Source organism: Macaca fascicularis, chromosome 4 (genome assembly GCF_037993035.2).
Source record: "Macaca fascicularis isolate 582-1 chromosome 4, T2T-MFA8v1.1".
In the NCBI taxonomy this organism is placed as follows: domain Eukaryota; kingdom Metazoa; phylum Chordata; class Mammalia; order Primates; family Cercopithecidae; genus Macaca; species Macaca fascicularis.
The window spans coordinates 172,505,751-172,525,304 of NC_088378.1; the positions used below are offsets into that span (position 1 = coordinate 172,505,751).

Consider the following 19,554-nt stretch of genomic DNA (forward strand, 5'->3'; position numbering starts at 1 on the left):
ATTTTATTTTTTCCTTCCAAGATACTAATTTCAGACATTTGTCATAACGTGTGTATCTTTTCTTTGATATATTGACAAAATAATAACTCAAATACTAGTGTGGGGAAGTTAAAAGATATAGCTAGATCCTAAGAATATTTATTTCCAGAATTTTGTTTTGTATAATTTTTCCTGCAAACATCACATACAATTTTGTAATTAGAAATACTACAGTGATGGTTTCCCATGCTACAGGGTGATGTGCCTGTTTGCAATTTTGTATTCAGAGTAAGCTGTAGTTACTCCTCATTGAGAGATTACAACCACATGTTTTTGATCTTACAAGTACTTACTCATTTGAGTGCGTTTATTACTGTGCTCACTATCTTTAAAATAGCCAGACTGAAGTCTGTAACAAATATTATAAAATTCTGTTACAGTTTTCACTGTTCTTTTTTTTTTTTTTTTTTGAGACAGAGTCTCACAGGCTGGAGTGCAGTGAGGTGATCTTGGCACACTGCAGTCTCTGTCTCCCAGGTTCAAGCAATGCTCCTGCCTCAGCCTCCCGAGTAGCTGGGACTACAGGCATGTGCCACCACGCCGGCCAATCTTTTTGTATTTTTAGTAGAGACGGAGTTTCACCATGTTGGTCAGGCTGGTCTCGAACTCCTGACCTCAAGTGATCCGCCCGCCTTGGCCTCCCAAAGTGCTGGGATTATAGGCATGAGTCACCGCGCCCGGCCACACTGTTACTTTTTTATTGCTTTTAGTATTTTTGGGATGTAATTTCCATTTTAAGACACAATTTTCACACTTGCTCTATGTGTAGAGGCAAACTTTTTATACATTTAAAATGACACCACCACTGATCAGGGTCCTAAATTGTACCAATAGTGATCAGAATCATTGTCTTGTCTGTGTTGTTTTCGGTGGCGATTTAAGTTTTCTGATTTAAATGAGTCATAGAGTCAGAATTTTATAGCTAAAAAGACTTTTAAAATTGCATAGTATGAAGCCCTAATCTTTACAGGTATATTTTACAGGATAGGTCAGCGGCTCCGTGAGCTGCTACAGAACCTGATACCAACTGCATGACCATGAAAATTCTCAATACAATTAGTCCCTGCCTCAATTTCAAACTTGGGGAACAATTTGGTAGTATTGGCCCAAATGAAAACATAGTTATCACCTTTTCAGCGGGGCCAAAGGTAATAATTTCCTACTTGAAAAAAGGCTTTTTAAAATTTTTCATCCAGAAAAAAAAATTCTAGCAACAGTTAATTTCTAGAGAAAATTTACTGCCAAGAAAACAAGTAACCTCTCAAAACTCCTATCAATGCAGCATTAGTTTGAAAAGGGCAGAGTCAAGCGCAATTTTATGTTGTTATGGGATGTTAAAAACTGCACCCGGGGCCAGGCACGGTGGCTCACACCTGTAATCCCAGCACTTGGGGAGGCTGACGTGGGCAGATCACAAGGTCAGGAGTTCAAGACCAGCTTGGCCAACATAGTGAAACCCTGTCTCTACTAAAAATACAAAAATGAGCCGGGCGTGGTGGCGCATGCCTGTAATCCCAGCTACTTGGGAGGCTGAGGCAGGAGAATCACTTGTACCTGGGAGTTGGAGGTTGCAGTGAGCCAAGATCATGCCACTACACTCCAGCTTGGGCAACAGAGTGACACTTCATCTCAAAAAAAAAACCAAAAAAAAACTGCACCTGACCACCATATGCTTTAGGTAGTGTGTATAGTTTTTATTAATGAGATATTGCTATCATATCGTAAGGTGAAACAAGACATAATAGACTGATACGTGAAATATTTAAAGCCTTTTGCTGATTTTATATTTTATAGAAACTATGTTTTTTTCTGTTTTTAATAGAAATGCTTACCATGAAACCAGTTCATATTTGTAATAATTTTGTGAGTTAGAAATATTAAATCATGTAATTTAAGATGAGTGTCAGAATTATCGAGCTGTTTTTTTTGGACACTTGGTCATAAATAATTTGTGACAGCTGATATTTAAAACGTTTGTATTACTTTTCAAAACATAAGCTTTTTAATTCTCTATAAAATAACTCTTTCTGAGATCATTTTTTGACAGTAAGAAAAATGCCAGTGTTAGGGAGAGATATACATTTCTAAGCTGGTACCCACTGTTTAGTTGACAGGGCATATTATGCATTTGTGTGCAGCTGTGAAGCGCTACCTTCTGGACACTCAGCAAAAATACATCTTCCAAATGTATTCCAGATGCTGGTTAGTCCTGAGGGGCATGTGCTGTTCCAGCTGCCTGCTGCTGTGTTGTACTTATGGTAGTGCCAGGGCACCAACTGGAAAATTCCTTCTTGGTTACCTTTCTTTTCCTGATACAGAAAACTGATGATATGCTTTCTAATAGAACAAAAGCATAGTAATACAGTTTCTGTTATTAAAGGAAAAAATATATCAATCTTTTAACCATTGCAAAACTCAAGATGTATTTAAACTATACAAATGGTTTAATATTAAACAATTTAAAGTTACACAAATACCAGTTATGAGGAGAAAACTTTTTCTGAAATAATTGTATTTTTGCAGAAATGGTATATGTGTACTTTTAGGAAACTAGGAAGTGTTTTCCTTCTTAATCACAAATTCATAGTCCTGAAACCTTCAAGAATAAGTGAAATGTAACATTTTAAAGTGTTTTTTATACTTTAAAAATGTACATTTTAATATAAATTATAAGTTTTTATATGTATTTTTAATGTGATGCTAAGTTTGGGCCCCTTTATTTTTCTCTTTAAAGTATGTTAGAAAATTCATATTTTGATATTCATTTCCTGAATCCCACAATTGATAGAAGTGATACCTGTATAAACTTCAAAGGAAAATATCATAAATCACTAAAACGTCCACACACAAATGTATTTCTGTATGAAAAAAGTCAATTAGAAAAATAATACTTTCTTCACTGTATTTTTTTACTCTGTATCACATTTTTTTTTTGTAACATAATGGGTTATATAAGTCTTCTTATCTTGGCTGTAATATTTTCCAAAATACAAATGTATGCACAGCATTTATTTAGCACAGTGGCCAAAACATAATAAGTCTTCAAAAAAATTTCTGTTGCACTAAAAAAATTTGTTCAAATGATTTAATTTCTTTTGAAGACCCACCAGCGAGACTCGGTGAGGATCCAGACAGAGGCGATAGCGCCGGGTCCAGCGGCCTCACCGGGATCGGACCTTTTCTGTGAGGATCCGGAGAGAGGCGATAGCGCCGCGTCCAGCGGCCTCTCAGGGATCGGGCCTTTTCTGTGAGGATCCGGAGAGAGGCGATAGTGCCGGGTCCTGCGGCCTCTCAGGGATCGGGCCTTTTCTGTGAGGATCCGGAGAGGCGATAGCGTTTCACGTCCAGCGGCCTCTCAGGGATCGAGCCTTTTCTGTGAAGAGCCGGAGAGAGGCGATAGCGCCGCGTCCAGCGGCCTCTCAGGGATCGGGCCTTTTCTGTGAGGATCCGGAGAGAGGCGATAGCGCCGCGTCCAGCGGCCTCTCAGGAATCGGGCCTTTTCTGTGAGGATCCGGAGAGGCGATAGCGTTTCACGTCCAGCGGCCTCTCAGGGATCGGGCCTTTTCTGTGAGGATCCGGAGAGGCGATAGCGTTTCACGTCCAGCGGCCTCTCAGGGATCGAGCCTTTTCTGTGAAGAGCCGGAGAGAGGCGATAGCGCCGCGTCCAGCGGCCTCTCAGGGATCGGGCCTTTTCTGTGAGGATCCGGAGAGGCGATAGCGTTTCACGTCCAGCGGCCTCTCAGGGATCGGGCCTTTTCTGTGAGGAGCCGGAGAGAGGCGATAGCGTTTCACGTCCAGCGGCCTCTCAGGGATCGGGCCTTTTCTGTGAAGAGCCGGAGAGAGGCGATAGTGCCGGGTCCTGCGGCCTCTCAGGGATCGGGCCTTTTCTGTGAGGATCCGGAGAGGCGATAGCGTTTCACGTCCAGCGGCCTCTCAGGGATCGGGCCTTTTCTGTGAGGATCCGGAGAGAGGCGATAGCGCCGCGTCCAGCGGCCTCTCAGGGATCGGGCCTTTTCTGTGAGGATCCGGAGAGGCGATAGCGCCACGTCCAGCGGCCTCTCAGGGATCGGGCCTTTTCTGTGAGGATCCGGAGAGGCGATAGCGCCACGTCCAGCGGCCTCTCAGGGATCGGGCCTTTTCTGTGAGGATCCGGAGAGAGGCGATAGCGCCGCGTCCAGCGGCCTCTCAGGGATCGGGCCTTTTCTGTGAGGATCCGGAGAGAGGCGATAGCGCCACGTCCAGCGGCCTCTCAGGGATCGGGCCTTTTCTGTGAGGATCCGGAGAGGCGATAGCGTTTCACGTCCAGCGGCCTCACCGGGATCAGTCCTTTTCTGTGAGGATCCGGAGAGGCGATAGCGTTTCACGTCCAGCGGCCTCTCAGGGATCGGGCCTTTTCTGTGAGGAGCCGGAGAGAGGCGATAGCGCCGCGTCCAGCGGCCTCTCAGGGATCGGACCTTTTCTGTGAGGATCCGGAGAGAGGCGATAGTGCCGGGTCCTGCGGCCTCTCAGGGATCGGGCCTTTTCTGTGAGGATCCGGAGAGGCGATAGCGTTTCACGTCCAGCGGCCTCTCAGGGATCGGGCCTTTTCTGTGAAGAGCCGGAGAGAGGCGATAGCGCCGCGTCCAGCGGCCTCTCAGGGATCAGGCCTTTTCTGTGAGGAGCCGGAGAGAGGCGATAGCGTTTCACGTCCAGCGGCCTCTCAGGGATCGGGCCTTTTCTGTGAGGATCCGGAGAGGCGATAGCGTTTCACGTCCAGCGGCCTCTCAGGGATCGGGCCTTTTCTGTGAAGAGCCGGAGAGAGGCGATAGCGCCGCGTCCAGCGGCCTCTCAGGGATCGGGCCTTTTCTGTGAGGATCCGGAGAGGCGATAGCGTTTCACGTCTAGCGGCCTCTCAGGGATCAGGCCTTTTCTGTGAAGAGCCGGAGAGAGGCGATAGCGCCGCGTCCAGCGGCCTCTCAGGGATCGGACCTTTTCTGTGAGGATCCGGAGAGGCGATAGCGTTTCACGTCTAGCGGCCTCTCAGGGATCAGGCCTTTTCTGTGAAGAGCCGGAGAGAGGCGATAGCGCCGCGTCCAGCGGCCTCTCAGGGATCAGGCCTTTTCTGTGAGGATCCGGAGAGGCGATAGCGTTTCACGTCCAGCGGCCTCTCAGGGATCGGGCCTTTTCTGTGAGGATCCGGAGAGAGGCGATAGCGCCGCGTCCAGCGGCCTCTCAGGGATCAGGCCTTTTCTGTGAGGATCCGGAGAGGCGATAGCGTTTCACGTCCAGCGGCCTCTCAGGGATCGAGCCTTTTCTGTGAAGAGCCGGAGAGAGGCGATAGCGCCGCGTCCAGCGGCCTCTCAGGGATCAGGCCTTTTCTGTGAAGAGCCGGAGAGAGGCGATAGCGTTTCACGTCCAGCGGCCTCTCAGGGATCAGGCCTTTTCTGTGAGGATCCGGAGAGGCGATAGCGTTTCACGTCCAGCGGCCTCTCAGGGATCGGGCCTTTTCTGTGGGGATCGGGCCTTTTCTGTGAGGATCCGGACAGAGGCGATAGCGCCGCGTCCAGCGGCCTCACGGAGATCAGGCCTTTTCTCACCGCACAGTCACTATTTACCTCCACTGCTCAGCGGGTTTTTGCTATAGTTTTGTTGTTTATTATCTGCTGGTTTATTTTCTGCCTCTACCACCAGAATGTAAACATCTTGAGAGCAGGGCCTTAGATATTATTCATCACTCTATCCCCGGGCCTGCAGTTCCTCGCATGTGGGAGGGTGCTCAGTAAATACCTGTTAAATGTTACTGAATAGTTCGCATTATCAGAGGCACAAAAATACTACTTTAATTTGTAAATATGTTTTATATTAGCACCTGAAAACAAATCCATAGGCTTTTAATATTCTATTCAGTTATAAAATAAAAAATATATTTTTTAGTGTCAGTCACTTACTACATGTGGCGGGAGTTATTTGTGGAAGGTCCAGTGACTGTGGGGAACATGGAGATACATTTACTTCTCATCCCTGAGAAAACAGCAGTCTTTGGTGGAGACAGGCAATACGTAGCTGTTAATGAACTGCAGACGGTAGAATGTGAAGTCAATTAAATTATATACATTCTCACTGCTGTCACAGGGCAGAAAATATAGGTAGCACTTTAGGTAGATGAGTAAGAGGTGACCTTGACCTTGTGTAATAGCTGTATTTCAAGTGGTGTCTTTCAGGATGTGGGTTTAAATGGATGAAGAGGAAAAAAATGAGTGAGGCCCTTCCAATAGAGAGGATAGCAAATAAGGCAGGAAAATGTAAGGTGCATTTTTGTAGGGAGAATATTTAAGTATTTAAGTGTCCTGTGCACCCTACTGTAAATACTCTGTGAATGCACATTGAATTCAGTTTATTTTAAAGCTCTTTGAATACTCAGCTAAAGAGCTTAGAGTGGTGTTGTAGACTAACAAGGTAAATTTTACCACTTCAAGCCAATGTCCTTACTAACTGGTTTGGCAACATGGAATTCTATTCCTAATGGCTTTTGTGATCCATTTTAGAAAAATTGTTTCCTAATTCTCAGCCTAATTTGGATTGGAAAACATTGGGGTAGACTTTATCCTGCGGTTTTCTGGAAGACCTCTGAGAAGAGAATCAAAAAAGCAGTATTTGAGTGTGAGACAATAAAGACAATTTCTTGATAGCAGTAGAATGTTCTGGCTTCTGGAATACGAAGTGTGAGGTGAAGAGGATCCACACTAGATGACTGGCGTCAAGAATAGCAATAGGGAGTGAAATCACATGTGTCCAAGAAACAAATAGTGGGATTTGGGGATTTAAATGTAAAGTGTGGCATTAAGGGAGAAGTCAGGGGAGATTTATGCTACAAAAATGTGTAAGTCAGCTACATTTAAAGGAACAGAAGAGTCCGAACTCCATTACTTTCTTTCCTAGTGCCAAAAGTTGTTTTGCAAAATATGATTTTTTCCTGCTACTTTTTGTGTTTATAGCTTTATCCTCCCACCACCACCCAGTTTTGCCGAACTGAGAATTATTTTTTAAATCTATTTAGAGAAAATAGTTTTTAATTTTATTTAATAACTGCTTTATTTAAGAGTGGAGCAATTGAGCAAGAAATAGCCTCAGAGATGCAGTCCATTAAATCAACTAAGCAAGAATACATAGAGCCTACAGAAATCTCTGCTTTCTTCCCCAGCTAACCCAGGCCTGCACAGCCCCATGCTGGATCTCGATAATGACACACGTCCCTCAATGTTGGGCCATCTCAGTCAGACAGCGTCCCTGAAGAGAGGCAGCAGCTTTCAGTCTGGTCGAGACGACAGTAAGTATCTCCCTCTACTGCCACTGGGTCCTTTAAATTTGTACTCGTGTAATTTCAAACATTCATCTCTTGGAGAATTCCCCAATTTGTGTTGTTACCAGTGCTAAGTATTATCAGCCATCATCTCTTTTGCTTGTTATAGTAACTACCAGTAATTTAATAATTAAAGTATATACTGCATTTAAAGAAATGCTACTTGATTTTTAAGTCATTGGGTGCAGGTCAGTGTTTATTAAACATATTTAGTTCAAGTCTAATTTTACTCTTTCTGTGGTTGAATTTTTTTAAAATGCCACAGAAAAAAATTCTGTGAGAACTGCATTAAGATGGAATTTGCAACAAAAGTAGTATCAGCATACCGTTTTTGATGAAATTTAAACTGGTTTGGAAAGAGGGATTGACTGTTAATTAACCATAAAATAATTGTTAATAATTTTTCCTAAGATGAAGCATCTAGAATTTTAAGTATGTTTCATTTCTGAACTTTCTGGAGTGGATATTTACCGTTTCCCTATTTGAGATACAACATGATTGACTTTCAGGCATTCATGCACCCAATCAGAGCCACTAGTCAGGAGCCGGTTGTGATCTCAATAACAGATACAAGAAACCTAAATACACTAACAGAAATATCTTACATTATATTAAATTCAGATACCTCTAAAGTTGTTTAAAATGTCTTATTCTTACAAGCATTGCAGTAGGGAATTTTTCTAAGGTTTTATTAATATAAATGAATGTTCATCATAAGAGCACCTTAAAGTTGGATGATTTATTTGTACTAAATGAAAGGCTTCCATAACTGTTGGTATTCCTTCTTCTTGTCTGATTCTCGTTCCTCTCCCAGCTCACCGAACGTTAGAATAAACAATGTTAGATCAGAACTGTTTGCTCCTACATTCTGTGGGACAGTGGCTAACATTACATAATGTTCAATGTAATTGCACAGAGGAGCTGAGATCTTTTGAAACATTATTCTTGGGAAAGATACCATATAAGAATCCATTTGCTGCAATATTAAGTTGTGTTAGCCTGTTTGTGTTGCTGTAAAGGAACACTGAGGCTGGGTAGGAACACTGAGGCTGGGTAGTTGTAAAGAAAAGAGGGTTATTGGCTCACAGTTCTGCAGGCTGTATAAGAAGCATTGCACCGGCATCTGCTATGGGAGGCCTCAGGAAGCTTCCAGTCATGGCAGAAGGCGAAAGGGGAGCCAGCTTGTCACATGGCAGGAGAGGGAGCGAGGGAGAGGATGGAGACACCAGGCCCTTTTAACCCGTTTCCTATTTAGGGAAAAAGGTGCAGCTCACTGCTGATGCTCACTTAATTTCACATAAACACACTCTGTGAGGCTGAAGCAAATCTCGCTGATTTTCAATGTGAAAACAAAATATAAAAACTGTTCTTGGAATTATTTCTCAACAGAACGCGTCTCTAATCCTGATGTAACAGAAATCTATATGGCATTCCATTAGGATTAGAGACAAGAGTGTTCTCAGGGCACACGGGAAATGGGTGAAACAACTAGATCTCCTGTGAACTAACAGAGCGAGAACTCACTCATTATTGCAAGGATAGCAAGCTATTCATGAGGGACCCGCCCCCATGACCCTCCTCCAACATTGGGGATCACATTTCAACATGAGATTTGGTGGAGACAAACATCCAAATCAGTCAAAGGCAAATCTTTCAGTGCTTCCATTTTTAGATTTTCTTGTCCTATTTTTCACCTTGTCATTGGACCCTTGACACAGCCGGCCATGGCCTCGCCCTGTGTCTTGCCACCTGCCATCTGGAAAACAGGCGTTACCAAGTACTGTTGGGAAGAAGAGACTGTAACTGCTGTCTCCAGATGAAACTCGTTCACCTCAGATTACCATCGTGCTGTATTCAATTGGTTAATTGACTGTTCTGTTGGATCCTGAGCTGTGAAGGCAGAGCCTGCCTAGTTCAGCATTCAGGAGCCTGCCTTGTTCAGAGTGAGTTTTGATCTTGAGTGGAGCCACATGATAAGCACACGGTTCATCCTCAGTAAATATTGTCTGAATAAACAAATAAAAGTTTACAGTGTGCCTTTAAGTAAAGAACCATTACTTTCACACCTGTGAAAATGAATTTAAAACTTTTTCCTGCAACTCTTAGCATAGACAAAGGGCTAATATGCCTAATAAATAAATAAGAGGCTCTAGAGCCTACACAGAGGAAGTGTTATCGGTCCTTACACGTGTGAACAGACACTCCACCTCACAATAGTAAGAAGAAAGGGAGTGTAACACTGCAATGAGATATGAGGTTGGCAAAAACTCTGAGTGCTTATCATTTTGTTTTGGGTTTTCTATGTTGTTTGTTCATTGATGAGGCCCCTACTTGCACACGTCACACTGGTGGAAGTATACATAACCCCTTTAGGGGGCAGTTCAGTAATATCTATCAAAATTACAACTCCAGGTGCTCTTCGTCCCAGCAGTTCTTGTTCTGGAAGTTTTCTACGCTTACACTTGAGCATGTGCTAAATGATGTAGGTATACAGTTATTGGTTGAAACATTAATTTTAATTGCAAAAGACCAAAGACAGTCTTGTCCATTGGAAGGGAACTTGTTAAATTACGATACCTCCAAAATGTGAAAGGCAGTGTAACTGTGGGGAGAAAAAGAGGAAGCCTTTGCCTTATGTTTGAATACAGAAGAACTCCAGGATCCATCTCGCTAAATGGAAAAAGCCAAGCTTCAAAAGAGTGTGTTTGGCATGCTTTCATTTGTGTAAAAACCAAAAACGTGTAAAGAACAGTTGGGAGGGGGAATAACACATTTATACTTGCTTGTGTAGATAAAAAGCATTTCAGAAAGAGTCATAAGTAACTAGTGACAGTGGTTTCTTCTGGCTGGGAACTAGGCATGTGGGAGTGGTGGGGCAGGAGGTAGACTTTTCACTGTGTGCCTTTCAAGTGTTATTTTCTAACCATTATTACCTGATCAAATAACTATTTAAATTATTAAATCATTAATAAAATAATTACATAAATTAATAAATATATTAATAATTTATAAGTATATAAAGTAATAAATATACATAAATTTTATTAAGATAGTTTATAAAATTTGCCCCTCCTTCACTGGACTAACAACAGCAAATCCTTTTGCTTGAGGGTATTTGGAAAGGAAGCTAGCAGTTAGCCTGGCCAAGGGAATAAAAGTTCTCGTGGGAGTCCACCTGCCCCTGAAGCTGCTGAGTAGGAGTTAGAGCCAGATCCGCGGCATTGCTGTGCAGTGGACTGGACAGGGTGGACTCTGCTGTGCCCCTGCCGTGGCCACCGAGTAGAGTGCGGGGCAGGAGGCAGCTGGGAGGGAGCAGGGCGAAGGCATGGCCCTGGGGGTAAAAAGAAAGAGGGGAGACAGAGGAGATGGGTAGTGGGTCCTGAATTTCTACACTTGCTTTATTCCCATGAACCTATTCTTCCCAAGAAGTCTAAGCCCTCATTTCCCAGTTACAACAATAGCTGTGTTAAATGATGTGTAGCCAAAGAGGTTTCAACGTTTCTAGTTTTTCTTAAATTTCTTGATTATAGGCGGGGTTATTTAGTGTGTGATTGCACTTGAATGTTTCTTTGTGACGATTGGATGCCTCCCTGCATTCTCACTTCTAGGGTGTATGATGGCATTTCTCACAGGCTGATATTAGCTGGAATTTCACAATTGACTGCAGAGCAGCCCCTGCCTTTGCCGTTGGAAGGCATGACTTTTTGAAGAGACATATACTATCCAGAGGACAAGGCTGACAAGTCAAAGCCACCTCCTCTCGGTAGCCCTCCCAGTCCTGAGGCTATGGCCACCTGGTCCCTCGCCCTGGCCTGCTGGTCAGCCGTGATGGGGAGGGGCTCTTCTTTGCCAGAGGGCAAGGAGGAAAGCGGGAGTGTCTGGTGACGAGCGTATCGCTGCCAGTGTCAGCCAAGTGGGCTGCAAGCTTCCACGCAGACTCAGGCTATTCCTAGTGCATGTTTGAGTTTTGGCGGGGGGTGGAGGGGGTGCACCAATATGCTCAAAGATGTTTTCTTGATTCAAAAGTATAATCATAGTATTTTATTCTTTTCCTCCTTAGCGTGGAGATACAAAACTCCCCACAGGGTGGCCTTTGTTGAAAAATTGACCAAACTCGTCTTGAGCCAGCTGCCTAACTTCTGGAAGCTCTGGATCTCCTACGTTAACGGAAGCCTCTTCAGTGAGGTGTGTATACGGACCCGATTAGAGGTGGAGCTGAGTCACTGTGCATTTCTGGTCTTAAAAATGTTAGATTTAAGTGATTTTTTAAAATGTAGAGGCCCAACATCTCTAGCCATCGTCATAGTTTAAGATTAAAGTGTTATAAAGCCCTGTCACTTAGTAGCTATATGACCTTGAACAAGTCACTTTTCCTCATGTGCAAAAAGAGAATAGTCTGGGCATCTGTCTCAAAAGGTGGTTGTAGGGATTAAATGAGATAGGCAATTACAGAAAAAAGAAAGCTTGAACTCTTCAGGGACTCTGAATTGAGATAATGCCAGTCAGGCCCCATTCTGGGTGATGTGCGGTAGACTGTGAACAAATGATGAAACGAGGATAACACCTTGGCAGCCTGCACCCAGAACAAAGTAATCCATAGAATGTGTAATTTCCTTTGGAAAGAATGTGAAGATTCTGCAATCTAGCCCCGCTGTTACCAGCTTACAGAAGTTTTTATAAGCCCGTCCATCTTCTGCAGTCACACATTTATTAATGCTTTAGTATCTTCATATGACTGGTAGCAGAGAAGGACATAAAGGAATGTCTCTGAGTGTTATGTGTGGCACGTGCAAGTCAGTCACTTTCTAACCTCACCTCAAGTGCGCCCTGAAAGGCCTCCAGCTCCTGGACGTAGATTCTAGCGCCCTTTGCCCCAGGCTGCCAAGGGCACCGCACCTGGGGGACTGAGAAGACAGGTGTTTCGTGTCTGTGGGAGAACTCTGCACGCCAGGAGCTCTGGGGGAGATGGGGCTTCTGAGGGTAACGGCTACTTTCTGCTTCTTTTTGACTTGGCAGCACACAAAGTGGACATGGACAAAGGCTAAAACTGTTCTTGTTTTTTTGCATAAAGGCACAGGCTTTGTGGTTTAAGACCTCTCCTCCTTGGCGGAAAGTGGCTAAGTGTTGGAGCACCTCAGGTGTCTCTGGAGTCTCATTTGACCATGAACATAAATTCATGCTGTTAAGAAAATAGAGATGTGCTCTGGAACTTTTTTCTTTGTATATTTGAACTCCAAGTGCCTACTACCCCTGTTGTAAACCCACTGTATTCCTGCCGCCTTCTTTATATTCTTTATATGAGGGGTTGGTTTGCCAACCTATAAAATTTACTATGTGCATAAAAAGAGAAATGTGTAATGCGTGAATACACACTCCTTAGTGCAGAAAAACCAATCTGGTAAGCACAACTTATCAATGCATTTTTTTCTTTAGTTTCAGTAACCGGTTACTTTATAAGTGAACATTCAAATATTAAAGCAGTACACAACTTTCTTTTTTTTGTTAGTTATGCATGAACTCTATTGAAAAGTTAACTATGCAGAGGAAGTTCTTCCATGAAACAAATGTCAGGTTTCACAGGTCTACATACATGAGAGTTGCTTATTGCTGGCTTAGGAAGATAATACTTTAATTTCAGTTTTGTCCTGATACGTTTTTCCAGTACTCTGCTTTTGTGTGTGCCACCATCAGTTTGTGCCTCTGTGAATGTCCGCTGGGTGAGCTGTGGGGCTCACCGTGCCGAGGTCGAGCATCGGGTCCCTTGCCATCTGCACAGTGGCAGTAGTGGCACCGCAGGCACCGGCTTCCTCTCCTTGTCTGCTCTGTTCCTAAACCAAATTGTTCATATGGGCAGGAAAGATTAGATGCTTCCCTGTCATGCCTTTGGACAGATGGCATTCATAGGTTTTCGCATAGAACACTAGGAGCATAATGGAAGCATCCAATGTCTATCACCTTAGGCAAATTACTTCTCTGCACCTACTTCCATAGGGCTGGTTTGAGAATTCAGTGAGTTAGCATAAGTGAAGTGCTTATAATAATGTCTGGCAGATAAGTAAGAGTTTGCTCTTATTATTTGGAATAAAATTTTTTCCAGTATTTCCACTATTTGAGATCTCATTGGCCTGGCACACAATAGGTGTTCAGTGAACAGAATTTTGTAACATTAGAAAATAGTAGACTGATGAACTGCTGGAGTAGAATTGAATAATGTCAAGATGAATCAACTCATCTAAAGAATTAGTCTTTTAGGGCTGGGCGCTGTGACTCACGCCTGTAATCCCAACACTTTGGGAGGCCGAGGTGGGCAGATCACAAGATCAGGAGATTGAAACCATCCTGGCTAACACGGTGAAACCCCGTCTCTACTAAAAATACAAAAAACTAGCCGGGCGAGGTGGCGGGCGCCTGTAGTCCCAGCTACTCGGGAGGCTGAGGCAGGAGAATGGCGTGAACCCGGGAGGTGGAGCTTGCAGTGAGCTGAGATCGCGCCACTGCGCTCCAGCCTGGGCGACAGAGCGAGACTCCGTCTCAAAAAAAAAAAAAACCAAAAAAAAAGGATCAGTCTTTTAGGACATGGATTTTAAACCCTAGTGTTTATTTCCAGCAGTGTTTTTCCCTCGTTCGCATCAGTTCCTGCAAGTGGCCCACCACACATGGACAGTAGTTGCCTTCCCTGCAGTTTTTTTGAGTCATAAGATTCCTAAGAATTTTTGATCTAGGATATTTTAGTGAAAAGGGAGTATGTTTTGCTTTCTTACAGATGATACCTAATTATATAGCAAACATATGAATGAAATATTTGGTTGTAGATGAAAAATAAATGATCTGCTTCAGAACTCATGCACAACATTAATGTTGACATGAAAAAATGACTCTTGGTTGGTTGTGCTGAATTGGATATGCCTATGATATTTCTACCTATGTTTATAAACGTAAAGCGTATAGCAGTAATTATTAATTACACGTAATGTGCTCTGCAGATGTGGGCATGTCTGAAGCCGTGTGCTCTCTTCTGAAGAGCTGGAGGAAAGAGCAGAGGAGCTGGGGACACTTGCTCCCCTTGCCAGTCTACAAGTGAAACCCAGATGCTGGGTTAAATTCTGGGAAGAGTTCTGGGGCTTTTGATAGCTATTTAATCTCACACAAGAAAGCATGATAGTTTTTAAACACAGTTTACTTGAATTTTCTTATTTTTCTTGTGATAAAATTATCGTGTTGTATTAAGAGCCCATCCGTTAAAAATTCAGATGAAGTTTCCAACAGTTTAAAAAATAGTCAGTTCTTCAAGCCAGTGAAGGCCATGTGAAGTAACAAATGTGAATCAAAACAGTGAAATCCATCCGTTGCTCTCACCACAAAGTAGTTTTGGTCTGTGTGTGCAGGAAAGAGTTAAGGTTTCTAGTTAACGAAATGGTTAATAGTAGGTTAAGATCTCACCTTTAGATATATTTTAAATATAGTGTATTTTTAGATAAAAATCTTTAAAAACAGCCAAATAATTGTTAAATATTAAGAGTCAACATTTAAAAAAGTTACATAACTCAATAATATGCAAATTAAAATGCCTACACATTCCAAAATTAGATTTTCTTTTAAAAATAGGGCAAACTTTACATAATCCATTGTGTTGGAGATATTCAACTCTTTATTAAATTAAAACAGTAAGTAACAACTGAAAGGGGTCTGCCACACAACTAGCTCCCCCCCGCACTTTTCATATATTTGGAGACAAGTCCTTGAATTTTACAGAATTACTGTCCAGTAGATTTCATCATGAACACTTGTTTGTTGGGCACAATTGTTGTGGCAAAATTTAGCCTTAATTTTTATATATTTTTTAACAACAGATTTTCACTCTTTTCTTTGATTTAAAAGTGTGTAATAGAACAAATGACTATGAAATAATCTTCCCATTGCACAGTCTTACTATGTACAAAGTTTGGTATCAGGTGCTGTGGAGGATACAAGCAGAGGAAATGCCCTTTGACAGACACTCGCAGTTTTATACTGGCCTGTGCCTCCCTCCGCAGCACCGTGGAGCCGGTCCGCGTGAGTCAGGGGCCCCAGGGCCACAGAACCAATAGGGTGCGTATGCTGTACCTGCACTCACACACACACATACGCGAAGAGGTCTATTGTAAGGGGTTGGCACATGTCATTACAAAGACTGACAAGCCCCAAGGGTCTGCAGGATGCACTGCCCAGCTGGATGGCCAATGCTGTCAGTTCCAGTTTGAATGCCAGCTGGCTCAAGACCTAAGGAGAGCGCATGTTTCAGTTCAGCTGTGAAGGCACGTAAAGCCCAGTGTCTCAGATTGAAGGCAGTCAGACAGGAGGAGTGCCTCTGACTCGTGGGAGGATCAGCTCTTTTGTGCTGTTCAGGCCTTCAACTGATTGAGTGAGGCCCACCCACATCCAGGAGAGGTTCTGCTGTGCACAGTGCATTGATGTGCGTGTTAATCTATCCAGAAACAACTCACAGACACACCCAGAGTAATGTGTCACCAAATGTCTAGCACCCTGTGGCCCAGCCAAGATGACACAAAATTAATCTTCACAAGGTCCTTGACAAAGATTTAGCTCCTGACATTCCAGCAGGTGCTGGGCTCCACAGCAGTGTCTGAATTCAACAAGCAAAGCAGTCCTCCTAACCCCCGACCTCCACACAAAGCTCTCCAGTCTCTGCTCATCCAATTTCCCAACATCTTCACCTCCGGGAGAAGAACTGGGCGTGTTAGGTTTTTCAGCAGCATGTCATAGGGTCACTCCTGGCACATCTGCCTCCCAGGGCCACTCTCATGTGGAGACCCAGTGTATTCGGGGCATTTACACTTTCTTAAGTGTATTCAAGTAGGTCTTGGAGAACCTTAACCCTAGGCGATCATTTATTCACCAGGGACCAGGTACTGAGACACACATGCATGCATGCATCCACACATTATATACACATGCACACACATGCATGCACACACACAACAGACACAACGCGTCATGTACACATGTTTACATGTATGTAAACGTAATATAACACGTATGTAAACGTAATATAACACGTGTGTAAATGCATGCATGTACACTCAATATGTAGACATACACATACATTTACACACATACGTATCTACAATATGAATAAAACAGTCACCAAAATAAGCATGACCTTTCCTCTTCTAGCGACAGAACCCAAATAATTTTTTTAAATTATTATTTTAAAAATTCTGGTAACAGTTATAAAAGAAACAAATAGGGTTGTAAGACAGAATATCAGCAATGGAATGGAGGTCAGGGAAGGCCCCTCCCTGGAGGTGATATTGAAACTGACATGTGGCACAAGAGAAGGACACAACCACACAGAGGACGGCAGGGCAGCAGGTCCCAGGCAGCGAGAAGGATGCCTGCAGCACCAGGAGGGCAGCTCAGCATATCAGAAAAGGAAGGAAGCCCCGACGGACAGAAGCATCCTGAGCAGCGGGAGGGCTGGCAGGGACGGGCCTAGCTGGCGGCGGCTTCATCCCAGGCCATGGGGCGGAGAACAGACCAGCTTTCCAGTTTTAAAAAACCCACTTTGGTTGTGTGTTCACAGTGAATTGGTGGGGACAAATGTGGGGGAAACCACTGAGGTCATCCGGGCAGGAAACAGTGGTGGTTTTGATGAAGGTTTTGTCAGTGGAGGTGGAGAGAAGTTGGTAGGTTTGGTTGCTTTTGGGAAGTGGTGGTCAGATGAGGGAGAGGAGAGCACAGATTCTGACATTGCTCCCAGTGGGCTTGAGTGAGCAGGAGTGCCGTTTGCCAAGCCAGAAAGACCTAAGGAAGAGCATGCTTGGAGGAAGCTTCAGATTTCCATTGGTAATGTGGTCGACTGAGATTCCTGGGAGTTACTCAGTATTCACATCTGGGTCACACAGGAGATATTTGGGCTGGAGACAGGCATTTGGAAGGCATTCGGTAGAAATGATATTTGAAGCCATGGGAACAAACTAGACAGTCTAGATAGAAAAGATAAAAAGCACCCACGCCTAAGACCTAAGAAGCTGCAACGTGCAGAAGAGAAGCCAGGTGTCCCCTCAGCGAGCAGGGTGTTCATTCGCTCTGTGTCCACACCCTGTACCACCCGCCATGTTCTGACTCCGGTCGTCACACTGGGCATACAGAAACCAGCTGAACAGACGTTCAGAGCCACTGGTGTTAGCCCGGCGGGTGCGCATTGGGTGGGAGTCCCTCTGGGCACACCTCCTTCCTCACTGCAGCACCCAGGGCAGGAGGTTCTCCCTCAGGCAGCCTGTCTCAGCCACCAGGGCCCACCTGCTGCGCTCTCAGCGTGGCTCTGCTCACCTGGGCCACCGCAACCTCCTGCTGGCTGGTCATGCTCCACACTGGCCCTTCATTCCTTCTTCTTAATGTGGGCCTCACAGCACTCCCCTGCTTAAAACACCTCAGCTCCTTCTGATTTGTCTTAAAAATAAAGAAAAATCAATGTATAAGTTAAGCCCTGGGGTACAAAGAATTGTGTTATTGACCAATGAACTCAGGAGTTAGCTTTTTGAATGATTATTGAGATGAATTGCAGGTTTAGTTTTTATACATACCTTTAATTCTTTCAAGACAAAAATGTATTTCTACAAAGAAAAAAATGATAAAAGCTGCATAGTTTAATATAAAATTTAAAAATGGAAACTAGAGTTTGAAGGATGTTTGCCTGTGTCTGTGCTGCCCAGTTTTTTGTCAGGTGTGTCTGATAGTTCTGTTGAAAACGCCCAACAGTCCTAACCCATATTTTACTTACATCGAGATGTTCATTATATAAACTAACCGTACATGCAGTTTTTATAGAAATAAATATATATACAGAAATAAATATATATACAATGCACATAACATTGCTTGCATTTTAAAATTAACTTAAAGTCAATATCATGATAATTTATAAAGCAAGTGTTCTTGACTTCAAAGGTCTCTTGACTCGTTGTGCATTAACCAATAATGGATGAGCGTTTTAACCTTAAAGATTAACTTTTGCATTATGTCAGTGAAGTGTCAGAATTTTATTTTACATTGTGTAATTGTATTAATGCTTCTTTATTTAGAAAGCTTCCTAGGCTTATCCTTCTAGGGTATTTTATATAATAATATTTAGTTAGAAAATTTGTGAATAAAAAGTTCACTGAAATCCAATTGAACAGGTTTCTCTTTTAGTCCATATAAAGTAGTTTTCCATAGATTAAGGAGAAAGAGACATTGGAAAAAAACATGAGTTATATCAGTAAGCCAACAAAAATTAATTCTAGAATGATAGAATGTATTTTATCCTAAAATACACTGAAAATCTCTGAAGGAAGAGCCGTAGTTTATAGTATTTAAAAATAAAATGACAGATTTCAGAGTTTAGGCTTCCTTTGGTTTCTTTACTAGCTAATGAGAAATGATGTTGACAGTGTTATCATGGCTATGATACTTGATGGTTTAACCATACGACATTGTTGATGAAAATGGTAGATGAAATTCACCTATAAAATTGGTAGTTTCAACTTAACTCTTAGATTAATTTATGGGAATTGTACTTAAAGGTTTTAGAAAGATAAATAACTTCTCATTGGGATAAGAAAGGTTTTCTAATTAATCGTTCTTTAATCAGAAACATAGATTATGTCTTAAGCATTTCTTTTAATCAAGTTATAACCATATTTAATGTTCTCTTTATGTACAAGTGCTAAAGCATTTCTTATTCTTATAAATTATTTCTAATGCGTTTTATTTTGTTTTTTAATTTTTAAGACTGCTGAGAAGTCAGGTCAGATTGAAAGATCAAAGAATGTGAGGCAAAGACAAAATGATTTTAAGGTGAGTAAGGGATAATAACTGTGTCGGCTTCTTCAAAGGTTAGGGTTTTTCCTTTCTCACTTTGTATTCAAGACATCCGTTATTGCCCAGGAAGCATCTTTTAGTTAATGTAACCCAATTAATTACATTAGAATGCAGTTATGCTTGTTCCTGGTTTTCTAGAAAATGATTCAGGAAGTCATGCACTCGCTGGTGAAGCTGGCCCGTGGAGCCCTGCTGCCCCTCAGCATCCGGGATGGGGAAGCCAAGCAGTACGGAGGCTGGGAGGTGAAGTGCGAGCTCTCCGGACAGTGGCTCGCTCACGCCATCCAGACCGTAAGGTGAATACGGACACATTC

General features: G+C 43.0%; 1 protein-coding gene across 18 annotated transcripts in view; it reads left to right on the forward strand.

Moving 5' to 3' along the window:
- The window catches only part of EXOC2 (exocyst complex component 2), a 207,783-nt gene that overhangs the window by 114,156 nt on the left and 74,073 nt on the right, over positions 1 to 19,554 (forward strand). For all 18 annotated transcript variants that reach the window (XR_012434340.1, XM_065544513.1, XM_074038950.1 and 15 more), the window contains 4 exons: positions 7,220 to 7,345; positions 11,439 to 11,563; positions 19,151 to 19,216; positions 19,379 to 19,536. Coding sequence is in view for 17 of the 18 variants with exons in the window: in XM_065544513.1 (XP_065400585.1) it covers positions 7,220 to 7,345; positions 11,439 to 11,563; positions 19,151 to 19,216; positions 19,379 to 19,536 (475 nt within the window). In the remaining variant the exon portion in view is untranslated. The remainder of the gene's footprint in view (positions 1 to 7,219; positions 7,346 to 11,438; positions 11,564 to 19,150; positions 19,217 to 19,378; positions 19,537 to 19,554) is intronic.